General features: G+C 42.2%; 1 protein-coding gene across 4 annotated transcripts in view; it reads left to right on the forward strand.

Annotated features, from left to right (window-relative positions):
• Positions 1–11,618, forward strand: part of csnk1g1 (casein kinase 1, gamma 1) — a 31,065-nt gene extending 19,447 nt beyond the window's left edge. The window contains exons 7-14 of one of the 4 annotated variants that reach the window (XM_084019697.1): positions 17–102; positions 460–544; positions 715–863; positions 942–1,049; positions 2,099–2,209; positions 4,769–4,869; positions 6,485–6,508; positions 7,288–11,618. In XM_084019697.1, the coding sequence (XP_083875823.1) occupies positions 17–102; positions 460–544; positions 715–863; positions 942–1,049; positions 2,099–2,209; positions 4,769–4,869; positions 6,485–6,508; positions 7,288–7,342 (719 nt within the window). In that variant the 3' untranslated portion in view covers positions 7,343–11,618. The remainder of the gene's footprint in view (positions 1–16; positions 103–459; positions 545–714; positions 864–941; positions 1,050–2,098; positions 2,210–4,768; positions 4,870–6,484; positions 6,509–7,287) is intronic. The other 3 variants (XM_084019698.1, XM_084019699.1, XM_084019700.1) reach the window with 3 other exon arrangements.
• The last annotated feature ends 1,356 nt before the right edge of the window (positions 11,619–12,974 follow it).

The raw sequence follows: 12,974 nt of genomic DNA on the forward strand, positions 1-12,974 counted from the left end.
AAATCTATTGATACAGAGCAAAGCCGGCGAGATGACCTGGAGGCCTTAGGCCACATGTTCATGTATTTCCTTCGTGGGAGTCTACCGTGGCAAGGACTAAAGGTATGCAGGGTACACGGGAGTGTTATGAAAGCAGCTTCCTATCTGGGAGAACGTGACTAATACAGAAACTGAGAGCTGATGTGATCTCATCACAGTCTGCAATCAGAGATCAGTATCTTTGTTTTGTTTGCAGCTGTCTGAATGATTTCATAATGTATTGAAAGTCAGTTTTGAAAGTCCAAATTTAGTATTTTTACAGGTGGGAGGATGTAATTCTAAAGACTTTTGTTATCAGTGTCTCTGTGTCTTTGTTATCAGCAGTAGATTGAACAGTCAGGATGAGGCCAACGTTATATTTTAACCAGGCTTCTCCTCCATCAGAGGCTCACACGTCTTCCTGTTCTGATTCTCCTGCAGGCCGACACGTTGAAAGAACGATACCAGAAGATCGGGGACACGAAACGAAACACTCCCATCGAGGTCCTCTGTGAGAACTTCCCAGGTACTTTGGTGAAGCCTCTAAAAGGATCAGGCTGTAGAGCTTTAAAATGATCACATAGAAACTGGCCTGCCATGCGACACCTTTCCAAATGAAATGCGTTTTAAAATGTCATCCCACTATATATGCAGAATGATTGTATCCATATTGAAGATGATGCCTTCTTTTTACAGAGGAGATGGCCACCTACCTGCGATATGTGAGACGGTTGGACTTCTTTGAGAAGCCCGACTACGAATATCTGCGGACACTGTTCACCGAGCTGTTTGAGCGAAAAGGATACACCTTTGACTACACTTACGACTGGGTCGGCAGGCAGATAGTAAGTAACGCATAAACTACTCATTCTGTCTTTGACTGAGCTGCTGGACAGAATTTAACTGATGCTCATTCCCCTCAGCCCACACCGGTGGGGTCTGTCCACATAGACTCTGGAGCTTCTGCTGTGACGAGAGAGAGCCATCCTCACAGAGAGCGGCCCTCACAGCACCCACCAATTAGAAATCAGGTACGCCAGGTTCCGTTGTAGTGGATACGTGCGTGTCGGGCTGAAACCTGAAATGTATGTATGAGGTGCACACATATTCCCCTGCATGCAAAGATGTCCACAAAAGGTTAATCTCAGGGTGACCTTTAACGCTGACCTGCGAATGACGGAGCCTTCTGCAGTTATCAGGACGTCATCATTATCACCGACGCTAATGTGCATGCAGGGCTTCAAAGCTTTTATGGAAACTATCATTTCTGACATGATGTATAAGCTTTAGATTTTTAAAGTAGGATCTTTACGGTCAGAATTATTTGTTACATAATACAGATGTATGATTTTCACACCGTTAATCCCATTTATTGCTATAGTCTTGTTTTGGTGGATTCTTGTACAAGTATTTCACACTAGAAGTTTAGTGAATTTCTCTGACGATGCAATTAATCATTCACATACTGTACCAAATTGAAATGACAAGATTTTATTAGATTTTTCTTTGGTAACAGGTGAGACAATTAGAAAATGTGCACAGATTGTCAGGGCAGCTGTGTTTCATTAATGGTATTCCAGCATTTCCAAGGGACTGCCGTCTGCCCCCTTGTCAATTAGGGATTTGAATATCTTTCTTTAAATGAGTTCCCTGCTGAATGTAATCCACACTGCATTTGTGTAAACACTTCTGCTTTGATTACGATTGTTAATTGCTGTTATGAAGACAACCCGTCAAACAAATGCATTCTTTAAAAGAAAAATAATAAATTTGTTTGTTATTTAAATGGCATGAGGTTGAGATATAAGAGCCTCCCTCCATCTGGCTTCAGGCTCATTATTATCTGTTTCAGTTCTTTGGCTGAAGCCTTGCTTTGATTTTGATTCACTCTTTTATTTTGTTTATTTTTTTTCTTCTCCATTTTTCATGCTGCTTTGCATGGTACCTGGCCTCGCACACCCGATCCATCTCTCCTAATGCAATTATTCCATCACCACCCCCCACCTTCTCCCATCGCACCCCACCCCCCCCTCCCCCCCCAATCCCACTTCCATCACCGACGCCCCCGACTCCTGAGCAGACAGCGGTCTCAGATCGACGAGGAGCATGGGAGGTGCAGCCCACACGCCAAGCAAACTCCTCCTATCTGACCTCCCACCTGGCAGCGGACAGGCACGGGGGCTCAGTGCAGGTATACACCCCTCACCTGATCAACCACAACCCCCACCCGATCTCTATGGAGTCAGATCTGTCTCATAGGTCCCAACACCAAAATAATACATGACATTTCCAGTTAAAAGAACATCCAGTACATGATTCTGCATTTCTGAAGGAAGTTTGTCTAATCTTGGTTACTTTTATTCATTTTAGGCTATTATTTACTTCTTATTTAAAGCTCCCAATTGATCAGAAAAGAATGGTATTTCCTGAATGTTAGAGGTGTCACATCGACGGTAACATCTGTCTGTCGTGGTGTCTCCTTCCAATCTCCGTTTCACCGATGGGCGGAGCTTAGGCGGAACATAGAGACGCCACTCAGCAGTCCACCAGCTCTTGCTACCAATATTATAATATATATATTATATAATATAATAGTGTGCATCGAGAACCGTTGGCAGGCAAATGATATTGTGAGGCCAGTGAAGTTCTCATTACTGTTAGCATTTCTGGTCCATTAGGAAATGTACAATAGTAGCTGCCAGACACATTAACCAGGACACAACATTTATTGTGTATTTCAGCCTTGTGCGTGAGACAGATCTGCAACCATACACCTCCCCCCCCACCCCTTTACCCCTGGCTGGGAAATGTTATTTTTCTGCACCACCATATGCATGTCATCTGGTGCCCCCCCCACCCCAGATGGTGAAAGTGTGATTTAGCTTTGTAAACAGCAGCGCTGGGTCCTCAGGTCCTACAACTCTTCATGGCGCTTGGACATTCTTTGCGAGACCAAGAAAGCCTCTTGCATGGCAGGGTGACCGGCCGGCTAAGTGCATGCTCTTTAGTCGTAAAGGGTCATTACGCTTAAAAGAACAACATCCTGGTGTCATTTTGACTCCAATCCAAGCAATCCAATACAAGCTCAGTTTGCATAGGTGTGTCCAGTGTAGGCTTTATTAGATCTCCGACTATCCCAACTTAATGCAGTGAGCAGCCATTCATGTTGGAACTGTGTGGAGGCTTGAAAGTTGCCACGCATCAGTGCGTATTTCATCTATGTAAGGACTACTGTATGTTCACTTTCTACATGGACCGGGTCTCCTGGTTGGTTTCTATTGGACTCTCAGTGCACGATGAGTCATGTAAAATAGAGAAACTGCTTCGGTGTGCAAGATGAAGGCCACGGGATCAATGGAGGGCTGATACTATCGAGCTTAGCTGTTACGCTGTAAGCTTATAAAACAGTTTGGGTTTGACCTTTCATGGATATTGATGCAAACATACTATTTATTTAAAAAGAATTTAAAGCTGTGGTGATCGTGCCAAGAAATCAGCAAGTTAAACGTCATAATAATGAAATACAAAACAACACAAATGATACAGAGTAAAACTTAACTATGGGGAGACACACAAAAAAATGTCATTCACATCATCTTTTTCATATAAATATCTAAGTCTATGAGTCTTAAAATGTCTTTACTTAAACCCACATGTGGTGGTGATGCATAGGACCTTTTAATTAATCACACACACACACACACACACACACACACACACACACACACACACACACACACACACACACACACACGCTGGGGTTTGCTGGCAGAACACATAATAGCTCATTTGTAGTAGCTCCAGTACCTCCAGCGGTCACGTGACCCTCATCTTGAATAGTTTATGGTAGCTGCCGTCATTTTAATGAAAGCAATTTGAACAATTTCCTGCGTCCAGCAACTTCATCCCAAGGAGGTTTTCCTACACGGTTGCATCATGAATGGACTCCAGTGGTGTTGTCTGACTTTAACAAAGGTGTACGCTGTAAATACCTATACTCCCAGTAATTAGAATGCCATTTCTTCTACAGGTGAAGGGGACAACCGTCAGTAGCTTCTTATTTTAACATACTATGACATGTCTGTTGGTGGCAGTTTGTTTGTTTTGTGTCTGATTGTTCATCCGTTTCTTTTTGATTTTGATGAAAGCTTCACTTATTACAACTTTAAGCAGAAATTAGTTCAAGTTTGTGCATTCGTGATTTAGGCTGATTTAGAAGCGGAGCTACGGCAAACGATCACCAAGCCAGATTCACTATATTTGTTTAAATTATTATTGTCACACAGGACGAGTGGAATTCGTTTCAAGCAAAACTAACGCACCTCTAATCAGATTATCTGCTTAAAAGAAGAAATTTAAGAGAGGAAGATGAAGATTTAGTAGTTTGCTGATATCCTACAATATCATTTTATGGTGCTCCACCCGTCTCTTGTTGCCATTTGGGACTGACTTTTAAAGTTTTCCAAATTTGCGTGTAATGAGCGCGACCGTATCGAAAGGAAACGCTGGCTCGGCAACACGCAAGCAAGACAAAATCTCAAATACAACACATTGATGTGCTTTCTTGTGTTATTAATGTGTTCTTCTTCATTGGTGCTGTGTTTTAATAGAGGAGCCGGTGAAAGTAAAGTGAATTGGTAGAGCAGCATTCAGAGAGACTCCATCACAGCAGGACAGGTTTCCTCCACAATGAATCTGGCCGACGTCTTAACTGTGTTTTTTTTTTAAGTAACGCCCGTCTGTGCCGCAGGTGGTCAGCTCGACGAACGGGGAGCTGAATGCAGATGACCCGGCACATTCCAACGCTCCCATTACAGCTCAGGCAGAGGTGGAAGTGGTCGACGAGGCCAAGTATGTGTCATCCACCTCTCCTCCTCTCTGTGTCCATCTGTCTCCCCCCCTCCTCCTCCTTTCTACCTCTCTGTCTCACCACTTTATCCCCTATGCCGTTACATTGGGACAGCTGTCGCCCTGCTCCTGCCCCTCTTATCTTCTGTCATGACTTGTGTGGATTTTTTATCTTGACTGCTGCCTGTTTGTTCCCTCCATTTTTAATTTTTAAAGAAAGAAAAGTGATGTAGATTAACGACTCAGTTGGGGCTAATTCAGCATCTCATACCTGTAGCCTGCCTGAGCAGTGGACCGCTAACACGGGCATCTTATAGAACTGTTAACTATCATTATCTAATGATGATTGCTGAGACGATTCTGTTGTGGTAGCAGCCGGTTGAGATCACACCAGATTGTCCGTGTGGTCACTTAGTCACATGTCAAGTCACATCACAAGACGTGATGTCATTGTCATCATTCGCCTCTTTCGCTCCCTGAGAGTCAAATATGGGGGAAACATGGAAGCCACCGTGTTCGTTAGCTTCCTCTTCATTCAGTTTGTCTTGGAGCCGATAGCACCAGCTTTACCAGCGTTACGTCTCCAGCAGCAGCAGCAGCAGCAGCTGGAATGGTGCCATGCTGCATGGCTGGCCGCCCACTGTGCTAAAACCACGCTGCTGGGAGAATGTCACGACGTTCAGCTGACTGAGAAGAGCTCAAATATACACTGTGTATATTAATGGAGGAAATGAGTGCTTTGCACTTAGAATTGGGATGTTAAAGTAAACAGTGAGGCAGATGTTTGTTTAATTTAACTACAAACAAAACCAAAAAACATGAAACTTGCCTCCAAAACAAAGAGAATAAATTACAAGCTACACAAATACTGAGAGCGAGACATTTTAAAAATGGCGGCTTGTCTCGAGTTGCCAGCACAACCACACTCATGTTGAGCCAATCATTGTATTCCAACATTTGGCTTTAATTAAGGAAGAAGACGGCCTTGATCAGGCTCTGTTTCCATGCAGGACCTTAATAGTGCAGGTTAGCTTACTTCTGATGGAGCGGCGGAAATATTTAACCGTGGTTTACACCGGCACCGTTAAAATGTGGCATTTGCCAAACATGTAAGTATGTAATATATTGGCTGGGGTTGTGAGCTTTTAAATTTTTGTTTTTCCCACAATCTAAATGTTAAATAAATAACTGTTTGTGTATGATTTAGGATCATGTCATTTACAATTTTCTTTTCACTGAAAATTATTTTTATTTCTTTACAAAATGTAAAATGATTCCAGTACGTTAAAGTGCCGTTTTAAGAGTTTTAAGCACATTTTGATGATAGTCGGGATAATATCTTGAATCTCAATTATATTGGGATGATGGATAATAAACTGTTATTTGCACCCTGAAGGCACAAACAGTTACAGGAGGCTAACACAAGAAGAGTTAGCTGCAGAGTAGATGTTGTGACCTTTTTGACCTCTCTGGCTCTCCGTGTCCACCGGCGTCCCGTTACCGTGTCCGTGTGCATGTCTGTGTGGCATGTGCCCCAGTCCCATCATCTTGGTCTCGCTGTATTAATCTATCTTTCTTTTCCCTTTACACTCTTCCCTCTCTTCTTCTTCTTCTGTAGCTGCGTGAAAATGCTCAACCTGTGGTGAGTCCCTCTCTGCTAGTCCACATCAGACTCATGGGACAGGGAGTGGACCAGCCTAGGCTGGGGCCCAGTGGAGTTGTTATTTACAGAACTAGACTCTCACTGGTACAATAGTGCCACGTATCCCTGAGAACACTGTCTACTATGTGTACCATCGCCTCCATGTTGTTAAGTGACAGATGAATACAGAGGAATACTGTGCTGCCATGTGTGCAGGAATACTGACTTCAGAATAATTAAAGTACTCAGATAGAAGTCAGATAGATCGTCTTTTTGTTGTGATCCCCTGTAATATCTGTAAGCAACTCGTTTCACTTCAGGTTAAAGGTCTTTAGGTGCCCAGTCACTGTCCTATGTCTTGATCCACAGCTTTATTTCTTGTCTTTTGTACGTTTTATTAACCATTCAGACTCACCGTGTCTCGTGCTGTGTGTGCACTGCTCCATTTTATTGATTTTTTTTGCAATATTGCCTTCAGATTAACAGCAGCAGTTAAAAGTTGGGTCCCTTCTATCATCAGGGAGGTGAATAATCATACAAACAATAGGTGGTAATGCATCCGTGTTACCCTTGATGCTAATGTTTCACTTTCCACACTGTTTGGCAGCTGCAAGTTCTCACTTATGATCCATCCAGATTTGAAAGGCTCAGATTCGGTTCTTTTTTATATATATTTTAACGATAATAAGCCGTCCGCTCGTTGTTTTGTTCTTTCTTTTTGCTTCACCTGAAGCCTCTCTCACCTCCACGTCTGTTTACATGTGCGTCTCTGTCGGCAGGTGCTGCTGCTTCTTCAAGCGAAAACGGAAGAAGAACACGCCGAGGCACAAATGATCATCCACCAACCGGCCTGAAACGCTTCCAAGTGTCCGGCTCCGTTGATTTGTGATTTCAGAAATCAATAAGGTCCCATTCAGAGTAAAAGAGGGAGACGACTGAAAGATCTTGATCGAATCATTCTCTGGAGGGACCAGTTCAAATGGTTTGAGATGTACAAGATGCTCGTGTCTTTTTGATGGGAGTCCCTTTTCACATTTTCTTTTTTTTCTTCTTCTTCTTTTTCCTCGTCCAAGATGTGTGGGAATGATTTGCAGGCCAGTCGTCCAAACGGGGAACCTTTTTGTTTTTCGCAGAGGATAATCTTTTTCTTTTTCCTCCCCAAGACACCCAGCATTTGTATTTTTCTCTCATTTTTGGCTTTTTTTTTTTTTTATCTCCTGTGTCTCTTCTGTGGTATTTGCAAAGGAAGAGACAGATCTTTCTGTGGAATCTTGCCACCTTCAGCCTTTTGCATACTACGGTGTATTTGTTTGACGTTTTCATTTGCCCTCTGTTAAGTCCCAGTTCAAAGCGGTTTTGCGCCTCGTTAGTTTTGCTAACTCATTTTGACACAAAGCCCTTCTCGGTCATTCCCTGGCGTGGGACTGAATGTAAACCTGAACACACGAGGAGCCAAGAGTGTAACTGCCCGTCTTCAGGCACAAAGAGCATCAGTCTGCCATTTGGCCCCTGCACTTTTTTTCCTCCAAAGAGGTCAACCCTGGCACTGGGAGCCGGGCCTGAGAGAACAGAAGACCAGAGACGCCTCCTGCACTGTGTTCTCTGAGGATGATTTCTGCTCACGCTGCTCCCCTGAACCACGCCGCTGCCGAAAAACACACTACAGTCTCATTCGACTCACATGCAGTTTTTTGCTCCTGTTGGCTTTGTGATAATGAGCAGCAACCTGACACTTGTACATGGGGCTGAAACAAAAAAAAATGCTATTTATGCTATTTATGTCATGGTTTTCAGCAGTTTTCTTACTAATTCTATAACATACACACTGAATGTATGGACAGAAATGTAAATGACTTTGGAGCATTTATGTCATCTGTCATGCGCATGGGAAGGAAATTGCAGTTAAGGAGTTAACCAATGTTAAAAAAAGAAGGTAAAACTAAGACCAAAAGTAGGCGGATTAGAGGGTGGGAGGGTCTTAAACGCTTGATCTTATAACAATGTGATGGTAATGAATGGACTCTACAGCAGTAGACACTGGGGGATGTTGCTTTGGAGTGACCAGAGAGAGAAACGGGCGCGATGTGCTTCGGAGAACGAACCGCAGCCTCTCGACGCTACTGTCCGATGCCTTAACCCCGACCGACCTGTCGACCACCACATCGCATCACCAGTTGGATGAACCAGTTTGGCAGCGCAATGGTTTGCGTAGGTCACCTTGTATGACAACGCCAGTATCGGAGCGGTTAATGACTTCCCTTTGTAACAGTGCGGATGTGTTTCCCAAGAGAGAGCAATGCCAAAAGGGAAGGTGTGATAATCTGTCATGGCGTTACGTTGTCGTCGTCCCCTCCCTGCGTGTCCCGTCTGAAGACCCCTGTGCTGCAAGGCAATGTTTTTAAGTTTGGATGACTCTGCTGATCCCCCCGGTCCCTCTCCTCGACGGATGAGTGGACACGTCCATACCATTTTTATTTAGTGTCATGGAGGACTGCCTTGAAACAATATCCTCGATATGTCACCATGCCTATCCTCCTAACAGAGAGTGAATTACCGTACATAGGTGTTTTATTTTTTTATTTTATATCTTGCTAATGTGAATTTTTTTGAACGCAATTTTTTTTTTTTTTTTTTTTCATTCCAAATAGCCATGGTTTTATGGGGAAAGAGAGGGTAACAAAAAAAAAGCTTGAGACCATGACTGCACTACATTTGTTGACCCCGGCTTTCCCTGACAAGACCCTGCCTTCTTAATATTGTACTTTAAACGTGCTTCTTACTTTAATTGTAGCTGCCTCGTGTGCTAGGCTTTCCCTATAGGGTGCAGGGAATACACTTTAAATTGACTTTTATCCTCACCCACTCTTTTTTTTGTGGTTTTTGTTGTGCCATGACACCCTCCCACCCCCCCTCCTCCCCTCTCTGCACACACACACACACACACACACACACACACACGCAATCCTCGATGAATCAACTCAGCGCAGTGTTAGATTTGGCGTTTTGTGGACCTGCTCCATCACCTTTTTAAAAATTCAATGTTGTAGATGTTGCGAACTATCTCAATGAATCAGTATGTAAACCTGCTTGTTGCGTGTATTTACACTGTATAGCTTTTGGTTCATTCTTACCCCTGACATGTCAGTTACTCCGGGGTCTAAGTTATTGTGTTATTGAAAGTACTTGAATATGAAAATCTACGGGACCTTTTTCTGTTCGTTTTTTTGCTTTCTCGGTCGTTCTAGTGATGCCACACATAGGATTTGAGGGGAATAGTGGGGGAAGTGCAGGCTATTTGAATGACAGGTATTCGTTTCTTTGAGATGTCTTAGTGCCTCTTGAGCGTGTTGGACAGGTGTCTGGCTCACCTGTGGGAGTCCTGTGCTAGCTGGCGTTTAAAAATGCCCGAATGAGGGTCGGGTGAATGTTCTCACCCAGAGGAGGTGCAGTTAGATGTTGGTTTGGAGGTCAAAATCTCGTGTTTTCATTTTGTCTCTGTGAAACCTTCGCCGTGATGTATTTTTGATCTGGTGTCAAGTGAAATCCTTCATTATTTCATGCACCAAACCTGACATCTGCTTCCTGTGATTCTCCCCCACAAAGCATCAGTGACACCCGGACTGTTTCATTCCAGCTTCCTGAAAGAAAAAGAAAAAAAAGTTGAAAGTATTTCTGTGTAGTGAGATGGATATCCAGACTATATAGCCTTCAAACGTTCCCCCCTGAATTCCCCGAGTGCCATTCCTGAGACTACTGCTAAGCCCATGCCTTTTACCTGTGCCAGGAAAATATGAAGATGAATGTGTTTTTGACCATTCCACCTCGTGTCCTTGACGTGTCCATTGTCATTTTTTTTGAGAAATCGCGGAGCAAACGTGGCTCAACTCAGTACCAGGAAGTGTTGGAATGGTTTAAAGAGTGTCGAGGGGGGGGGGGAAAGTGTTTCACCAGTCGCTTCTGTGTGGATTCTTTCTCTTAACGTTGAAAAAATGACACCCAGTCTATCGGCCAGGTTTATTATGTCAGAGTTGGTGACTGGCTGTCTTTGCAACATCTGCTTCTTCCTTAAAAAGTGTGGGTCGTGCGTCTGAAACAGTAGATATAGATATATTGTATTTACTTTTTTACTCTCTGGGCCTCATGCAGAGCGATATAGGAGTACTCTGTGTGGTTTGTATCTGCATGGCTTATCTGGAGACGACAGTGAGCGGCCTCTCTCCAGTCCTCTCACCTGTAGGGCTCGTATACTGTTGGGTCAGTGAGACGTTTTGGCTTCCAGTCCTCATGTAAAATAAACAACCTTTTTTTCCCCTCCATGTCTTCTCACAGCACATTCCATTTCGGTTCCCATTTCTTTCTGATTTAATTCCTTCTTCAGTCAGACGTGTTCATGGCTTTGGTTATGTGTAAGTCACATTGCTGTGTGCCGAAAGCTGTGTAAATGAAACGCAAAGGACGGTTAAAGTGTGAATGAATGGCTTAGGTCTTTATGGGTTCTCTGGCACTTTTTCCTTGTTGCTGTACTGTAGAATTGTCTTGGATTTACTGTATATTTTTCTTTGAGGGAGAGGTTTAGGGTGACATTTACTGCAATATTGTGATGATTATTTGAAAATTGTAAATTGTACAGAGTTCACAATTATACTCTTTGTTCTTTCTGTTGGTTGGTTTGATTTTTTTTTTTTTTTTTTTGTCCCTCTCAGACTGTGGAAAATCAAATTGTACAGCTCCAAGAGTTTATCCTCCCCTCAGCATTGTTTTTTTTTTCTTTTTCAGAGCTATGATTAAGAGAAATCTTAAAACTGTAAATAAATATTATTGTGTTGAAATATGAATGTCACTTCAAAAATGTATTTGAATGAGTTAGTCAAGGGCTTCAAGAACGAAGGACCCACATTTCTTCTTTATACGGTTCCATATTTTTAATTTACAGAAAGGTTAAGGTCCTTTTTTACTGAGATGCCTATTTCTTTTCCCCCCTCCTTGGATTCATATAATATGATGTGTCACACATGAACCTTATAAAATCACTTTTTATTCCCTCCACACCTAAAGGGAAACTCCAGCTTGCACCCTTTTTTTATGTAAAATAAAAGATCTCTCCACCTTGTGGGAATGTCTTCTGTGAGGTGATTTGTATTAATTGCTTCTGATAGTGTATTCTGACTTTAATGAAATTGCAAATATACACAGATGACGAGTCCAGCTACTTTATGTTGACTTCTGAGTAAATTGATTTCTCCATGGATGCTCAGTGTCTGTCAGGATTTCAGTCTGGCTCCTTGAACTGAGAGGTTTTCGGAGTAAAAGAAAAATCTGAATTTAATTATGGTGTGTATATACATTGGGGACAGGAGGGGTCTTTTTTTAATGTATTGCGTTGATAACTGGATTATTCTCAGATTTCTCTCTCATTAGGAATTTAACAACATAATCGCCACGATCGTTTAAATAAAAACTTACAGCAAATGCTTCAATAAATCTTTTAATTAAGACCGTAAAGGAAACTTTTTTGTGGTAATCTTGACAAGAATGGGGCAGTTTGCTCTCAAAATAAATTTACACAGTCTATGAGAACGTCTCTAAAGGCTACTAAATTGAAGAAATGTCACAAGTTATTTTTTTTCTTTACATCTCACCGTCGTGGTCCATCTTGCAACATGTTGGGTGTCTGACACCCAGGTTGACATCTGCAGCTTTCAGTAAGTAAAAATAAACATTACAGTTAATGCTGTAAAATCACTGGAACTCTTTTCCCAAAGGCATCTTAAAGCTTATGCCTTAGTCTCATGGAATTGCATTTCAAAAGTTTTCTTCAACAAAATCGAAGCGTTAAAATGACCTGATACAGCCACGTTTGTTAACTCATGGTAAACTCACATTAAGCATTAAGGATAAATGCTGGCTAAACACCTGAATTGTGTCTGATCTGACTTGATTTGACACATTTTATTGCAACTTCTTCACAAACCATGAGCATGTATTAATGCTGCCAACCCTTAATCTTGTGAGATGTTGCAGCAAGTAGTACAGATATATGGAGAAAATAATTACAAGTAGGCTGTGTAAAGTACAAAATAGAAACTATGCAATAGAAATTGAACTCAAAATTACCAGGTATACATACATATACATACCAGTGTTGCACTTACACACAAACTAATAGTGCAGTACCTGCTCAAGCAAAGATACATTACAAAAGTACAAGCATGTAAAAGTAATGTGATACAACCTACTATAGCACTGGTGTACACCAGAATAGTATATACTGTAATATGATTAAATCATATATTATACATTTAAGTAAGTAAATCGATGGATGCAGTAATGTAATACATGTAATCTGGACTGTTTTTTATTTTTATAAGTGAAGGATTTAAGAACTTTATCCACGAGTTGTTGTTTTTCTTGTAAATGCACTTCTCACCTCCCACCGCGAGTCGTCGCTGTTGGCGGCGTGGTGATG

This window comes from Eutrigla gurnardus (assembly GCF_963514095.1).
Source record: "Eutrigla gurnardus genome assembly, chromosome: 1".
Taxonomy (NCBI): domain Eukaryota; kingdom Metazoa; phylum Chordata; class Actinopteri; order Perciformes; family Triglidae; genus Eutrigla; species Eutrigla gurnardus.